General features: G+C 49.6%; 2 protein-coding genes across 12 annotated transcripts in view; one reads left to right on the top strand and one right to left on the bottom strand.

The window, feature by feature from the left end:
* RUFY3 (RUN and FYVE domain containing 3) overlaps nucleotides 1-8,002 on the top strand; it is a 32,696-nt gene extending 24,694 nt beyond the window's left edge. For 7 of the 11 annotated variants that reach the window (XM_017836722.1, XM_017836721.1, XM_017836724.1 and 4 more), the window contains 6 exons: nucleotides 2,502-2,621; nucleotides 3,694-3,796; nucleotides 4,328-4,407; nucleotides 5,540-5,567; nucleotides 5,810-5,884; nucleotides 6,179-8,002. In XM_017836722.1, coding sequence (XP_017692211.1) covers nucleotides 2,502-2,621; nucleotides 3,694-3,796; nucleotides 4,328-4,407; nucleotides 5,540-5,567; nucleotides 5,810-5,884; nucleotides 6,179-6,322 — 550 coding nt within the window. In that variant the 3' untranslated portion in view covers nucleotides 6,323-8,002. Of the gene's footprint in view, nucleotides 1-148; nucleotides 2,308-2,501; nucleotides 2,622-3,693; nucleotides 3,797-4,327; nucleotides 4,408-5,539; nucleotides 5,568-5,809; nucleotides 5,885-6,178 lie in introns of those variants that run through there. The other 4 variants (XM_017836719.1, XM_017836720.1, XM_017836728.1 and 1 more) reach the window with 2 other exon arrangements.
* A 127-nt stretch (nucleotides 8,003-8,129) lies between these two features.
* GRSF1 (G-rich RNA sequence binding factor 1) lies at nucleotides 8,130-14,615 on the bottom strand. The gene is made up of 10 exons (XM_017836738.1): nucleotides 14,454-14,615; nucleotides 14,214-14,358; nucleotides 13,387-13,542; nucleotides 12,936-13,076; nucleotides 11,989-12,118; nucleotides 10,115-10,272; nucleotides 9,868-9,995; nucleotides 9,433-9,568; nucleotides 9,135-9,218; nucleotides 8,130-8,375 (listed from the first exon to the last, which is right to left on the bottom strand). The coding sequence occupies exons 1-9, from the start codon at nucleotides 14,613-14,615 to the stop codon at nucleotides 9,160-9,162; spliced, it is 1,215 nt and encodes a 404-aa protein (XP_017692227.1). The 3' UTR covers nucleotides 8,130-8,375; nucleotides 9,135-9,159.
* Between the last annotated feature and the right edge of the window lie 174 nt (nucleotides 14,616-14,789).

Here is a 14,789-nt window from a genome sequence, read left to right as displayed (position 1 = left end):
GGCTCCTGATGGACAAGGTCACTGTTTGTAGAAAGTCTCTACTTGAAAATATGTTATGGTACTGACTCAGCTAATTGATTTGCTCTTCTTCTCTTGCTGTTATTATTTTTCGTTTTCTCATCATCCTCATTCTGACTTATTTATACAGTGAAAAGGATTTGGTGAAACAGGCAAAAACCTTAAATAGTGCAGCAAACAAACTGATCCAGAAGCATCATTAGACATTTTTATGTCTGGCCACCTCACAGCTCTGACATCAGAACTCATTCATGAGGGGAGAACTTGAGAATTGCTAAAAGCAACTGTTAAAATGTTAATTGTCACCTAAAGTTGATTTGGAATTTGCTGAGTTTTTAAAATCAGTGAGTTTTTCTGCCGAGATTTAGAGTCGGGTATAAAAATCCCAAACTTTGCCATTTAACCCATGTTCAAGTACCAAATGAGTTGGCCAATAAACACCCCAGGAAGGCACCGGGAGTGGGAGATCCGTGGCTCTGCCCACCTGCTGGTGCACACCCCGTACAGCAGCACGAGCCCTCGGCGTGTGCGCGGCTCAGCCGGGATCACGTTGGCCAGCTCGGGAGAGTCAACTCGTTTTCTGTGTTGCCCTTTTTTGTGAAGTAGATGAGAAAATGCATCCCTGGAAGTTGTTGACAGTAGTTGTGTGTGTGCCCCAAGCCGTTTCCTGTCCAATTCTGTTCTGTGGGTTCAGCCCCGAGTCCGAGACGAGCGGGCAGGACGCGATGGCCCGTCACGGCGAGGACCGGCCCTCCCGTAACCAGCTTGCCTGGATTCTGCCTTAGGGACGTGGTGGGAGGGTGGGGAATTTATCCTTCTTCCTTTAAACTTCATGTGTCCAGAATTAGTAGCTATAGGTGTCTTAGAGTAACACAATAGAGTGGTAAGTTCAGTGGAAACCTCCTTCTCTTTGCATTGCTTCTACCTCTGCCAGGAATCCCTCCAGACACACCCTGCGGTCCTTCCCAAGCTAAGGAAGCTGAGGAGAGGTGTTTTGGGAGGTGTCTCCCCTTCTTAGAAAGGGAAGTTACGTGTTTTACAAAAAATAATCTGACCTTTCTTTAAAAGAAACAAACCCACACAAATAAAGAGGAAAGGAACCCAATGTGCAGCGATGGGGAATGGAGATGGTAATTTGGTCCTTGCCCTTTCCTTGTTCGAGTAGTTGGTAGTTGAAAGGGAAGAGTGGCCTTTTACACTTGTTTCATTTCCTTCTGAGTTTGCCTTGCTCAATACAAATGGAATTTGCTAAAGGAGGAACAGCTAAAGCTTGGAATCAGCTCGCAGTAAGAGAAATAATTGCCAATTTAACATCCCGGTGCAAAACCTGAAGTAACTGTAGCTTGGACTATTATAAACTAATATACTCTGATCACAGAAGTCCCCGTGCTGGCCTCTTGTGGGCTTTAGGTTATAAGCACTCCTAGAGATATTCTTTCGTTTGGAAGATCAGATTTGGGGGTTTTCAGTGTTGAATAAGGGTTTTTTTCTCTGGTGAGACGCCTGTAGTAATCTGTGATGCCAGTTCTCCCTTTTTCCTGTGGGATGGCACTTCTTGGGGCAGCGGGTGGCAAACATGACTGAAACAAGTGGGGAGGGAACACTTTGGTCCTTGCTGGTGTGGTCAAAAATCTATGGGGCTCAGCCTGGTTCCCCTGGATGTGAGCGTGGGCCACCACGTGGCTTATTCCGTGGGCTCTCAGCACAGGCACTGGCACAGCCCTGTTGGAAACCTCCCTGCCATGCCCGAGCTGCATGCTTGAACCTATAAACTCACCCTTCAGTAACCTGCTACTACAAACTCCTAACTGCCTGGAGAAAAAAGAATCCTAAGGAAAAGGTGGAAGCTTTGATCAAGGTATCCAAAGAGCCCATTAGTACAGGGAGCCCCCCCTGCCCCTTCCCACAGTTCTGCTGTAGGAACAGGGGGTTGGGGCTGGTGGGGTTGGTGTCAGTAACACTGAAACCAGACAGAATTAAGGATCTGGCTGTTTCTGATGTCAGGCCAGAGTGGGAATGTGTTGCTGTACCGATGCCTGGCGCTTGAGCCGAGTGTCAATGCGTGGGAGACCAGGAACCTGCACTAATTCTCAATAGAGTAGCTATAACCTATGTTGCAAGTTCCAGTTACCTGTGCAAAGCTGAAATGTAACGTACATTAAAATCCAATTGGACTTTAAATTCTGTGTACTTGAGGTTTGCTTTGGATCTGGATAAAAGTGATGTTTTCTGTTTCTCATCTAATGGCTGTAAACTGTAGTGATAAAATAAAAACTATGGAAAATGAGAGTTTCTGCCTGGTTCACCTCCCATTTTGCTTTGCTTTGAACTGTCTTTCTCCTTTCCATTGTTTTTACCATTCCCTTTTTTTTTTTTTTTTGGCTTTACCTTTTCACTGGGTTTTTTATTTGTTGGTTAAACTCAGTCTTCCTCCCCACCATGGCTTTTGTTTTTTATCACAAGTTCATGTGGCTCAAATCCAGATTGCGACAGGCAGAGAAGGAACGGCAGCTGGCCCAGCAGGACAACCGGCTCTTCAAGCAGGAGTTTGGGGACAAAATCAACAGCCTGCAGCTGGAAGTGGAAGAGCTCTCCAGACAGCGGTGAAGAGATCCTTTTCCAACCTCTTTCCTGGGCTGTTCTTGCTGTGTCTAATGGAGAGTAGGGAAACAGGGGATGGAGTGGGAGTGAGGCAAGTGACAGGCTAGATGCCAACAGGAGTAACCCCCGGAATGAAAATCCTTGGAAAAAGCCCATTATTTAGGCACTGGCATAGGCTGCTGGAATAGTTGTGGATGCCCCATCCTTGGAAGTGTTCAAGGCCAGGTTGGACACGGCTTGGAACAACCTGGTCTAGTGGAAGGTGTCCCTGCCCATGGCATGGGGTGGAATGAGATGTGTAAGGTCCCTTCCTACGCAAACCTTCCTGTGATTCTGTGCTAATTTGGGATCTAACAGTTATCATGGGCAGGGATGGAACAGTGAAACCTCTGCCTAGAGCAACCACTGAAGGGTGTGGAGCAAGGGAAGTGATCCTGGTTGTCAGTCTGACACACACTGCTGTGATTTGTACTTTTTCCCTGGTGAAGCTGCTCTTGTTTTTGCTGGAAGCCAAACGGAGAGACCTTGTCAAGAGCCATCCCATTTTCCCCTGCAGTGTCATCACTCGAGCAGTGTCAGGGACACAGACAAATCCTCTTTCCTTAAAATAGAAGAGCATCTCCTCCTGCAGCCGTGACGCATTTGCAGCTTGTTGCAAGGTCACCCGAGTGAATTCTGTGGGGGCATTGCTGGATACACAGGGGGAGTTGTCCCCTCTCCCCCTCCTGGCCCAGCTCTTTGTTTGCTTTTTCACAAAGCTGCAGAGGCTGCTCAGACAACCAGCAAGTGGCTTTGGTCCTGGGTGTCTGTGGGTGAGCTTAGGAGGACACAGGCAAATGGGTCTGGTTTTGCATCAACTGGATGCCAGATTGTGCCAAAATTAGATGAAGGACTTGGAGATTTTCCATCCTGACGTGTTATGGTTTAACACACTGCGAGACAGCTTGGGATTCCAGGAGGCACTTTTCAGCTCTTGAGTCGGGGGTGTGAAGAGAGGGTTAAACAGTTCATCAGCTCTCAGTGCCAACTGTCCCCGAACCATCCTTTAATCACAATTCCACCTCAATATTCCAGGAACCACCTAGAACTGGAACTGAGGCGGGAAAGAGACAGATGGTCCCACAGTCAGCAGTGTGGCCAAGAAAACAAAAAAGGGCCAAAGAACTGGCTAAGACAGGTAATGAGACTTGGGCTCTTGGCTCCGGTTTGAGGTGCAGTTTCACTTGGCTCGTTTGCTTTTCCTGAGCTTTCTCAGGCAATAAATAGGTGGTGTTCATGTGCCACGACCCAAGGAGCTTTGTAAGGGTTTTTACACACACTGAGCAGGCAGTTAGAGTTGTAATGATGTGAACTGTGCAGTAACAGATGATTTCCACAGTTGTCATGTATTGCCACACTTGAGCTGCCTTCACTGGGCTCCCTGGGATGCTTCAGTGATGCAGTTGTCCTTTTTCACCAATATTACACATAATTCCAGTGAAGTTTAAGAGCCCATCTCTAAAATGTGCAATCCACTCTTTGTTCACAGCAAAAAGAAAGCACAGAGAACTGCTCCCAGGGGAGATTGGTGCCCAGATACTCCTCTGTGCCAAGGAGGAGCAGACCAGTATCCCAAAATAGCAATGCCAAGTCTCCCCTTGCATGTGGCAGGAGTGAAACTGGAGTCTTCCTTTAGTGTACCTGACGGGTGAATGTTTCCTTTTGGCAGGATGGGAAGGTCAAAATCCAGGAAGAAAATGCTAAACTGAAACAGGCACTGAGAGAGGAGAACAGTGTTCTGCCACACAGGTAGGGAAGGAAACAAACCTCATTTCTGCCTCCTTTCTGAAGTCCTGGTTCCCTTTCTCAGACTACTGTGCTGATGGGGAGTTTGGAATAGTCCAACTTCCCTTTCTGAGAAATATTTCCAATCTTCGTTGAGAGCTGCTTTTCCATAGCTCTCAAAGGGAAGGAGGAGGTTGTCTTGCTTGCCATCAGCACTTCCAGATGGGAAAGGCTCCATCTGTCTCTAATTTACCTTTGAATTGGTTTCTGTTGAAATCTGCTGCATACTAATTTTTCTGACTCAAGAAACTTTTGTAAGCCAAGTGCAAGACCTTGGGGAGTCATGTCCAAAGTATTTTTGGTGAGGGAAAGGAGAAGGGTTGGAGGATCAGTGGTGTTTAGAGCTAATAAAGAGAAGCTGTTGGAGAAAAAACTTAAGATTTTTAAGAAGATGGGTATGTAAAAATGTGGCTCAGATTGCTTGTGTCCAAGCTGAGTATTAGAGAAGAGGATTCTCGTTGTAGGGTTTCTTTAGTATTTGGTTTTAAATGTTAAAAGATGTTTTCAAAGCCCCTGGGCACAGCTCTGTGCTGAGGCCTTGGCTTGAGGATGGAACAGCCCATGGGAAGTGCTCTGAATGTCAGGGCTCTGGTGCAGCACAATGAGTTCCGATGGGAAGCTAATCAGGAAAGTAGCATCTTAAAAATAGCATAAGCTCAGTTCCAGTCTGCTTTGCCAGATACTGAAAACCATCCATGCCCAAGATGCTTTTTAGCCCTGTTTCACCTGGAATGTTATAGCAGGTGAGGGTCAGGCTGATGATTTACCTGCAAGGCCTCATGGTGCTTTAGCTGCCTGTTCACAGCATGTGTAGGCATCAAATCTGCAGGCCCAACTTTAAAGCCAGTTTCAAACTGTATTGGTACCACCTAAACAGTCTTTTCCATGTTCATGCTCCCTCTCCTTGGCTCTCCTGAAGGCATTCTGCAGGTTTTTTGCCTGTTCTTCCCATTTAGGTAGGAGTGCTACTCAAAAATCCATATGGGGGGAGGGTTTTAAAAACCAGGTAAGGGCATTCCCTGGTAGCCCAGATACTTTATTTAAAAGCTGTGGTGCTGGAAGCCCTGTTCCAAGTGACGCTGTTGTTCCCTTGTAGGTCACCAAGCAGCAAGCAGGAAGAACAGGTGAGCGATACCCCTTCTTGGTTTTGTTCCTGTATATCCAATGAACTAAAATCCATTCCTGATTCCCCCTGGGTGCCTGGCAAAGCACAGCCAGACCCCAGACTGTCACTGGGATGTTACAACGCTTGTGTTGTCCTGTTCACTGGGAATTCCTGCCTGTCAGCTCTTGTTTAAGATGCTTGGTTCCCCCCTTGTTGCTGCAGAGCTCTCTCACTGTGTGTTCGTTTTGCCTTGGTGTTTAGGAGCAGCTGTTGGGCCCTGGACATGCTGAGATGTGCCAGCTCTGCCAGGAGGAGAGCAGCCGGAACAGAAGAAAGGTAACTTAGTATTGACATGGCCCACACCTGGTGACTGCCTTCCCTCTGGTTTTTGTTCTGGAATCACAGATTCCTGCTGGTGACTTGGACAAAGAAATGAGCCCTTGCAGGCCCCTCTGCCCTTAATATAACCTTGTTAAATACTGGTGGCTCCAGGGTTCCCCTCTGCCCTGTTCAGTGGTTTGTTTTTCCTGCCCCTGAGCAGCTTCTTCCCTTTTAGCTCAGTTTTTTCCCTCAGCTGATCTGCCAAGTCCTGAACCTCTCCTTGATTTCTGTGCTTTTCCTGCATTCCAGAACATCTGCAAGAACTGTGGGGGCACCTTCTGTGAAGCCTGTTCAGCACATGAGCTGCCCCTCCCATCCAGCATCAACCCTGAGCGTGTCTGCAATCCCTGCCACCAGCAGCTCATCCAGCAGTATTCCAGCAGCCCCTTGTAGGGAATGGGTGGCAGAGGGGTGACAATGGTTGTAGCTGATGGTGTTTCTGGAGTCGTTCAAGGGGAACGTGAGGACACTTGCTTGTGTGCTTTGGAGGTTGGAGGGAAGCAGCTTCTTGGTGTTTAGAGTCTCTTGTGACTCAAACAACATTCTGAGCCTTCCCTGTACCAAAATCCAATTGTGTTGCGGAGAACTGCATTGGGAATGTCACATGGAGCAGCCCCAGTGTGTGCTGGAGCAGTCTCAGGGCTCAGGGAGCCCCTGCCCAAACCAGAGCTGTGTTTGCATGTGTAAGTTGGGAATGTTCTTGCCCTCACACGTGTGGTGTTGGGCATGTGCTGCTGCTGAGCAAAGGCTCCCTGAAAACCAGCTGGAGCACTGGTATTCCTCATGTCTGGCTGCACTTGAAATCCTGTTTCCTTTCCCAGCTGTCTTGGACAGTCTGGCTCATCCCTGGGACCCTGGTACACAGTGTGAGCGGGCCAAGTGAGGCACTTGTGAACATGTTCTACCTGCATTTCCTTGGCTCAGGGCTCTGGCCAAGGGCTTGCTCTGCACAGGGAAACCCCAAACCAAGCTGTGAATGTTCTGTTCCCCCTCTGTGCTTTAGGAGATGGGCCAAATTCCCATCACACTCTGGTTTAGGGCCACTTGGATCCACCTCTCCCCCTTGCGCACATGGAAACCTTGTGGCCATAAACCTGGCATTTCACTTTTTGTTGTATCAAAATAAAATGGGAACACTTTTCACCTTCTACCAGTTGTAACTGCAAACCCAGTTCAGAGAGGTTTCATGGTTCATTCTTTGTTGCTGTTCCCTCAAGGAATTTTGTTACTCCAAAGAGCGGTGGTGGCTTCCCCGTGTCACAGGAGCGGTCTCTCCTTTTCCCACTGGCACCTCCTGCAGTCTCAGACCACAGAATGTTCCACAGTCCACAGGAAATGGATGCATTGATGTGACAAATGCATTGGGGTTTGTACAGATGTTATTAGGGCTTAGTGGTTAATTCCTTGGAGGGGAATTAACCCTAGTTAATAGTAGTCTTTAGAGTGGCTGGAACTGCAGGAAAAGCTTCTCAGAGCTGAGGTTACTGATGTGGTTGGTGCTGGTTTGTACCAGGAATTATTTCTCCTAGTTCCCTCTAGGTCTTGGTGTGTTCAGCCACCAAACTTACACTCTTTTTTGCTCTTTTCCCCACCTGTGGCAGTTTCCCAACCCCTTTCCTTGCTGCTATCCCTTAAAGTAGGACAGGAGTTGTAAACAGTGTTGAGATACAAGAAGCCTGGAATTCAAGTGAATTCCTGAATTCTCTGAAGGGATGACACACTGGAGATGGATGGAGAAAACACTGAATTTAGTGTCAGTAGTTTTCTGTACACACTGTATAGATCCAAACCAGCAAAATTCTTGCATCCAAGCCCAGTGTGACTCATCCCCCAAGGAGAAAGTGAGACCTAGGCAATTTTCCTAGTAGAGGGAGCATTAAACTGGACACGGAGAATTAAATTCTGTGGAGCAGGGAGGTGGCTGAGACCCCTTCAGAGCACAGCACTGGTGGCTGCCAGCTCCCTCTGTGCTCAGGTACTGCGTGTGATGCCAGCGTGGGCTGACACCTGGACACTGGGGTTGGGAAGGGGGGGGCAGGTTTTCTGATGTTAATTTTGTTCCACACAATAAAGAAAACTTGATTGTCCATTTCTCGTGTCCTGAGTGGTCCTTCCATCCCATTCCACTTGGGCTGCAGGTCTGAAAGGATTCAGAGCTACACTGTGCACCTCTGTGAGGACTCAGATCACTCAGCTGCTGTCAGTTGTCAATCCTGGTGTTTATTAATGCACCGTTCTGCACCTGGAGCCCAGAACTGCTCCACCCATTGACCATTCCAGCAGTGCAGCTGCTGCTGCTTTTGTAACACTCCCCACAGTCCAGCACATTTATTACATGCTCCTCTTACACAAGGCTAAACTAGATCTTACAGTTTGTCCTCCTTGCTCAGCGCTGACACTCGTACCCGATCTTCACCCTCATACACAAGGAACGTGTTCACCCGGCCTGATAAAAGGAAGAGGAAAAATAAAAATCATTCTCTTGCTGCAGCTTAGTGCTTTCTTTCTCCCCCCTGCCCTACTGCATTTTATTCCCAGTTTAAATTCTATTAGAATAGTACAGGTTGGCAGCAGTGAAGTACCACGGACTCCAGGTGGGACATGTCTGGGGGGCTGCAGCACATGCACAGAGGGTGGCAGGTGGTAAATTCCCTCAGTGCATGGGACGACAGGAGGGAGGTGCCAGGGAGGCTGCCCAGGATGCAGGTGGGAGCACATCCTGAACTTGCCCCAAGGGCGTATCCCTGGCCTGGATTACTAACCTGGGACTGAGGGGGAGAGCTGCCCTCCCTGCCTTGGGGAGCAGTGGCCACCACCTCCCACTTTCAAAAGGGAATCAGTGGAAAGCATTGTCCAGCATCTTCCATCAAGGTCACATGAAACCCTGCCCCATCCAAAAGGCCCATTACTGTTAACCCACATCAGTGGAAAATGTTTAGCCGCATTTCCTCTTCCTTGCCAGGGAATACAACCCCATCAGAGCTTTAAATGCTGCTCCTGCACTGTGGGACTGGCACTTGTGGAACCATCCAGGTGGGGTGGGGGGTCCAGGCTGGACACCTGCTCTCAGGTTGAGGGGGTGTTTCCCTTCAGCCACCCCCCACTTTACCCCTTGGGCAGGTTGAAATCCCAGTACCAGAGATCATCAGCCTGAGGCACACATTGCTAAAAACAGACCAAGAAGGACAGAGACAGATGCACTTACCAAATCTGAGCTCGTGCCACTGTCATTAACAGTTTTCCTTTGCCTTTGGATGCTCATTCAGGAATAATTCAATGGCACTGCACTCTGGAAAACATGTGAGAGGCACTTGGCGTGTGTTACATTTTCTTTCTTTTTTTTTTGCTTTCCTCTGCAAAGCCCACGGCACACTGTTAACTTGAGAATCTACATTTAAGGTGATCCCTCTGCACAGGATGTAACAGCAGCTGGACAAGCTGTGCCAAACTACCTGAGGCTTCAGTCCTGCGGTTGTAGGACCCACCCCCTTTTCCTGACTTACCCATCTCTGACCCCTCCTTCGCCATCGCCGCCACGGCGTCCTCCTGGCTCTGGAAATGCACCTCCGCTTCTCCTGTGGCCTCTCCCTGGGAGTCGTATTCCACCAGGATCCTCGTGGGCCTCAGCGGAGCAAAAAACTGAAAAGAGAAAATCTGGTGAGAAAGAAACAGCAATCCAAGTGATGGGTATTAACACATCCCAGCAAACCTTAATCCCTTCTTTATCCACTGAAGGGAGAGGATCCCTGTTGTGCCCCAGAGGCCTCGGCTGCCCCAGGCACCTGTACCCCACATTCCACCTGAAGCCCCACACAGCTCTGAGAGCTAACACACACAAATAAATCAACAACCTGCAGTTGCTCCAGCTGTAACCATTAAGGGAGGGTTTGCACTGGGAATGACAGCCACCTTCCATCCGTAGCTTCACTGTAACTCACATTTATTATGTCTTGGGCAGTAGCTTGGGTAGGGAAACCCTTCATGCGGACACAGTGCCGTGCTGGTGATGAGGTGTTCCCAGGCTCTAAAACGCTCCTGGAGTTTTCCGTTTCTCCCCTGTACAATCCTGTGGAATGGAAGGAAAAACCATCATTAGTGCTGGCAGTTACCCTGCCATAAAAGCTGTGGACGTGTGGGGTGAAACAAAGGGACCTTGAAAACCACCCACAACAGGGAGGGACTCACTGTTTTCTTCCTGGGCATTGGAGCCTCTCATGCCTCTCCATCCCCCTTCTTCAGGGAGGGATTCATATTCTCTTCTCATTTTGGAGTAGGTCATCAACTGCTTGTCGGACATGTGCCTTTGCATCTGGTGCTTTCTGCTTACGTACACTTCTATATACCTGGAACGCAAAGGGGAAGAGCACGTGGCACACCTGGCTCCCAGGGTCTGGGTAAAACACCTTCAGGATGCTTCCTGCCTCAGCTCTGCTCAGCTACTTGGGGTGAGAGCCCTGGCATGGGAAGATTCCGTGCTGAATGATTCATTCTTTTAACTGTTTTCCCCTCGCTGCACTTCTGCAAACTGAATTGTTCCTACAAACCCCAAATTAAAAACAACAGCCAGCCCCAAAACAGCTCACGGAACGAGCAGACCCAGAAGACACACAGGGTCACAGAGGCTCCATACTCCAGTGGAGCCCTGAGATTTTCCATGTGGCTACGGAATTGATGGGATTGCACCAGCAGTGTTATATCAGGCAACTTCCACAGCACCGAAGGAACAGTGTGGTGATGAAGGGAACATGCACAGCAAAGGGAGAGGGCCTTCCTCCCTTCCCAAAGCCAGAGCAGGGGAAGTAACCCCGTGTACAGGCTGGCAGAGCTGACAGCTCAGCTGCCCCTCAGACCCCCACTCTGTACTGGGCACCGCTGGAGGCCAGTTCTGGATAAAACCAGGAAGAATGAATAGGAGCAACTGCAAGCAGTTTTGGAAACCCCTCCATTTCCTGGCTAATCACATGGAAATGCAGGTGTGTGAGCTCAGGTGGGTCAGTCAGGTCAGCTCTCGTTCCACCATGACAAAGAAAAAGCTAACAGTAGATTCAGAATTAATCTCTACTAGAGAGGAGGGAAGTCTGTTAATTAATTCAATTAATTAATTAATTTCTGCCTACAGAGCAGCTGTCTACTTTTGAGGGGGAGGGGACAAACACAATGCATTCTGGGAAAAGGAAGCAAGCTATAAAAAGCAGGAAGGCAGGGGTGTTCAGGAGAAGAGGTAAGGAGAAATCCTTTGTTTTGTGGGGTGCAGAAAAAGAGTTTTATAGATTATTGAGGTCAGAAAACTCAGCAGGGCAAAAGCACTTTTGATTGTTTGGGTTTTCTTTCCTGAGCACAGTTCTGGAGGTTTTTAAAACCTGTGCAGGTGTGGTGCTTAGGGGCAGGGTTTAGGGCTGGGCAGTGTTGTGGTTAATGTGTGGACACAATGATCTTAAAGGCCTTTTCAAACCCAAATGACACCTTTATGCTTGGAAAAAACGGTCTGTGCTTCTGTTTGAGAAGAGAGAGGCTCTGGTGAGGTAAGTGTGTGGCACAGGGCTCAGTGCTCTGGAGTAAAATGGTTAACTTCCCAAGGAAGGAGGGCAGCCCATGGGGATCTGGTAACCAAAGAGGTGGGAGAGGGTGTGGTGTTGGGAAGGGACTCAAGCCAGGTAACCTGTTCTTTGTCTGGTACAGGGATGAAGGAAAGGGGGCTGGCCGACAAAACTGCCTAAAGCGAGGAGGAACCTGGTGGGAATCTGGAGGGTCACATGTCTGAAGGAGGCAGAGGACTCCTGTGCACTTGGGGCTGGACAGCCTGTGTCTATCCAGTGTTCCCCTCTCTGAAGGCTGTCAGCTCTTTTTGCTGGGATGAGAACCTCTTCTGGAACACCTAAAAACACCTGGGACTTTTCTCTGAGAGGCCCCGTATTCCCCCAGGCTACGAGGGCTGCAGGTGCCTCTGCTTTCCTTAATGACACTGTGAGTGCGAGAAGAGCTGTTCCACCCGGCAGGAAGGGAATAAGGTGATCCATAACATGTTCTTCTACCCCCTGGGACCCCAGGGAAGTACCCACCTATTTCCCATATACTCTCTGTGCCGTAACAGGGCTTTAGCTGCCATTTCAGGAGTTGCAAACTGCACAAAAGCTTCTCCTGTTCTTCTGTCTCCCCGATAAATGAAGGCTATGTCTGCTATTTTCAAACCTAGAGATTGGAGGAGAGAAAGAGGCATTGACCTTGGCAGGAACTTGTGCTATAGCTCAGAAAGACTTCTTTTTTCCTTATTCTTCTGGTTTTTGACTGCCTAATCAGGCAGTTAAGTAGTTCTGAAACAACTGCTCGTGCTGACCTAAGTATCTTCTTTAAATTCTGATTTATTTGCTTCAAGTTAGTTTTCACAGAAGGCTTAATTAAAAAAATTAAATCAACTTGAGCCTTCAAATAACTGGAAATAAGTAAATGCAAGTTCTAGGGAATAAAGAGGTCCAGAGCACAAATATTCTTGAAATTTTCTCTTATTATTATGGTAGCTTTTCCCCCAGTGAGTTTCAATTTCTGTGCTGTGTATCATCATCTTGGGGAGCCAGGAACCACCTGGACTGCTCTAGCAGTGAGTATGGGACAGTCTCCAGTGGCATACATGATCCACCTATCCTGACTGTGCAGCTGTGAACACCCACACTGCATTCACCTGGGCTGTAACTACCACAGAGGCCTTCCTCCTTCTCAGCTTTGCCAAATGTCCAAGTGGTAGCAACCCAATGCCAGATCCCAGCATCTGGCTCCCTCTCCTTTTCTTCCCCTGGCCCCAAGAACTGATCCTGGGTTAGACCTGCACAAAGTCAGAGGTACAGGGAGACTCTGCAGCCTGAGTGACTTCCAGAGGAACACCAACTCCTTGTGGTGTTTAAGATTCTCAAGGCTGCACTTGCTTTGCTTTTATCCCTCTGGGGAACAACAAAGCATCAACTTAAGGCAGTAAATGCCTGGCCAGCGAAGAGCACAGAGCGGGCTCAGTTACCTGCGAAGAAATCCTCAATGTCCTCCTCGGTGGAGCTGAAGGGAAGGCCTCGGAGCAGCACCACTCCATCGTTCATGGCTTGGGATTCATCCCGCAGGCTCCGCATCAAGCCCTCCACATCGCTGTCGTGGACTTCAAACACTGCAAGGAACACAGGCAAGGAACATTCTCCCTCATGGCAGCACTCCGAGGGCATTCCCCTACAGCAGCTTTCCCCCTCTGCAAAGCTCCATCCCGTTTCTTCCCCCACCCCACGCTCTATGGTCCTGCCCCTTTGCTTTCCCTTCCCAGCCTTGGAAAATGTGGATCAACGATGCCTTACTGGCTGATCTGCTGCTCAGTTCCCAACCCTGCACCTCTCCACGCCAGCCCACTTTATTATTGCTAACAAAGCTGCTCTTATTCACTTGGAAGTTTTGTTCCAACGTCACTCGTGCTGTTCCAAACCCACCTTTCACGTAGCGTGGGCCCATGTACCTCAGGTGCTTTTCCAGGGCTCTCTGGACGTCTGCTTTGGACTCCAGCTCGATCAAGGCGTCCCCCCTGCGCCTCCCATCCCTGTTTAAGAGGAAGTGCACCCCGTTCTCACCGTTCCGAATTCTACAGCCTGGAAATCAAGGAACAGACCACAGAGGAAGACACAGAACTACATCAAACACGGGGGTCTCTTTATCCTGACTACACCACACAGAGCTGATCCCATCCCAGCAGTGCAAAACGAAGAGTGGAACACACCTATTCTTAACCTTGAACCTGACTTCAAACCGACTTAATTTAGTCTGGCAGGTTAGTAAGTAATTCAAAAACTTGGATCTGGCCTCTGGAAGGATGTGGCAATGTATTACAGTATGGAGGGATCAGCCCTGAAGAGGTATGGAAAAGCCCATGAATTAGAAAGCAACACTGAAGTTTAAACCAACCAGTAAAAACACACTCCAGTTTCTTAAAGAGAGGAGTTGAGGGAATAAAGCCAGCCCTAATGGTCTGTCAAGGCATCACTTTGAATTGGATTGCCTTTGCTGTGGAGACACTAAGAAGGGAAGGACTTGTACGATTAAACATAAAATGTCATAAGGGTGAGGTTCTAGTCGTTGTCCGGCAGGTTGGAAATTGAATACTTGCTTTATATGTGCCAATTGTGGATATTTTTGCAGCAATAATAAGACCTCATCTTTCTCTGGCTAACGATCTCTAAATTTTCTTTCTGCTAGGTAATCACGAGCCACGGTTTCAAAGGCAGCAGAGAGGACAGTCAGCCAGGAAAATGAACAGCCATACTATCAAAGAAGGTAAGCACATCTTCCTCGGTGCACGAGAAGGGGAATCCTTGTGCCCTGACGAGGTAGACACCGTCACTCTCCGCCTTGGGCGAGCCGGGCTCCTGCTCTGAGAGGCGACCTTCCTGGGACGGAGCATCGGTGACCTGGCGCCGAGACACGAGAAACCCCCCCGCGTTAAGCGGCGGAAGGGACGCGGGTTCCCGCGGGGGCAGGTTCCCGCCGTTCCCGCGGGCCGTACCTGGCTGTAGGAGCGGAGGGCGGCGCGGAGCGGCCCCGGGCGGGGGGCGGCGGGGCCGGGGCGGGCGGGCGGCGGGCGCAGCGCGGGCGGCAGCGGCAGCGCCGGGAGCCGGCCCAGCAGCAGCGCGGACAGACCGCGGCGGGCGACGGCGGCCACGGCCATGCCGGGGAATCGCGGCTCCGCCTCCGCGACCTCCCTTCCCGGCAGGCGCCGCACGGGAACCGCGCGGGGAGCGCTTCCAGGTCACCCGCGGCGGGGACGCTTTCCGCTGCGCCAGGGCGGCAGCATCGCCGTCCAGCCTGGGCTTGGGCACTGCCAGGGATGGGGCAGCCGCAG

This window comes from Lepidothrix coronata, unplaced genomic scaffold (assembly GCF_001604755.1).
Source record: "Lepidothrix coronata isolate B3197 unplaced genomic scaffold, Lepidothrix_coronata-1.0 Scaffold283, whole genome shotgun sequence".
Classification (NCBI taxonomy): domain Eukaryota; kingdom Metazoa; phylum Chordata; class Aves; order Passeriformes; family Pipridae; genus Lepidothrix; species Lepidothrix coronata.
This window is presented reverse-complemented; position numbering and strand designations above follow the sequence as displayed.

Bases quoted from the DNA above. Each gene is read 5' to 3' on its own strand.
- GRSF1 (XM_017836738.1), bottom strand. From the start codon at position 14,615: ATGGCCGTGGCCGCCGTCGCCCGCCGCGGTCTGTCCGCGCTGCTGCTG. The intron at 10,273-11,988 runs GTGGGTACTTCC...TTTGCGTTCCAG, and splicing joins AGAGAGTATATGGGAAATAG to GTATATAGAAGTGTACGTAA. The intron at 9,996-10,114 runs GTGAGTCCCTCC...TCCATTCCACAG, and splicing joins CAATGCCCAGGAAGAAAACA to GATTGTACAGGGGAGAAACG.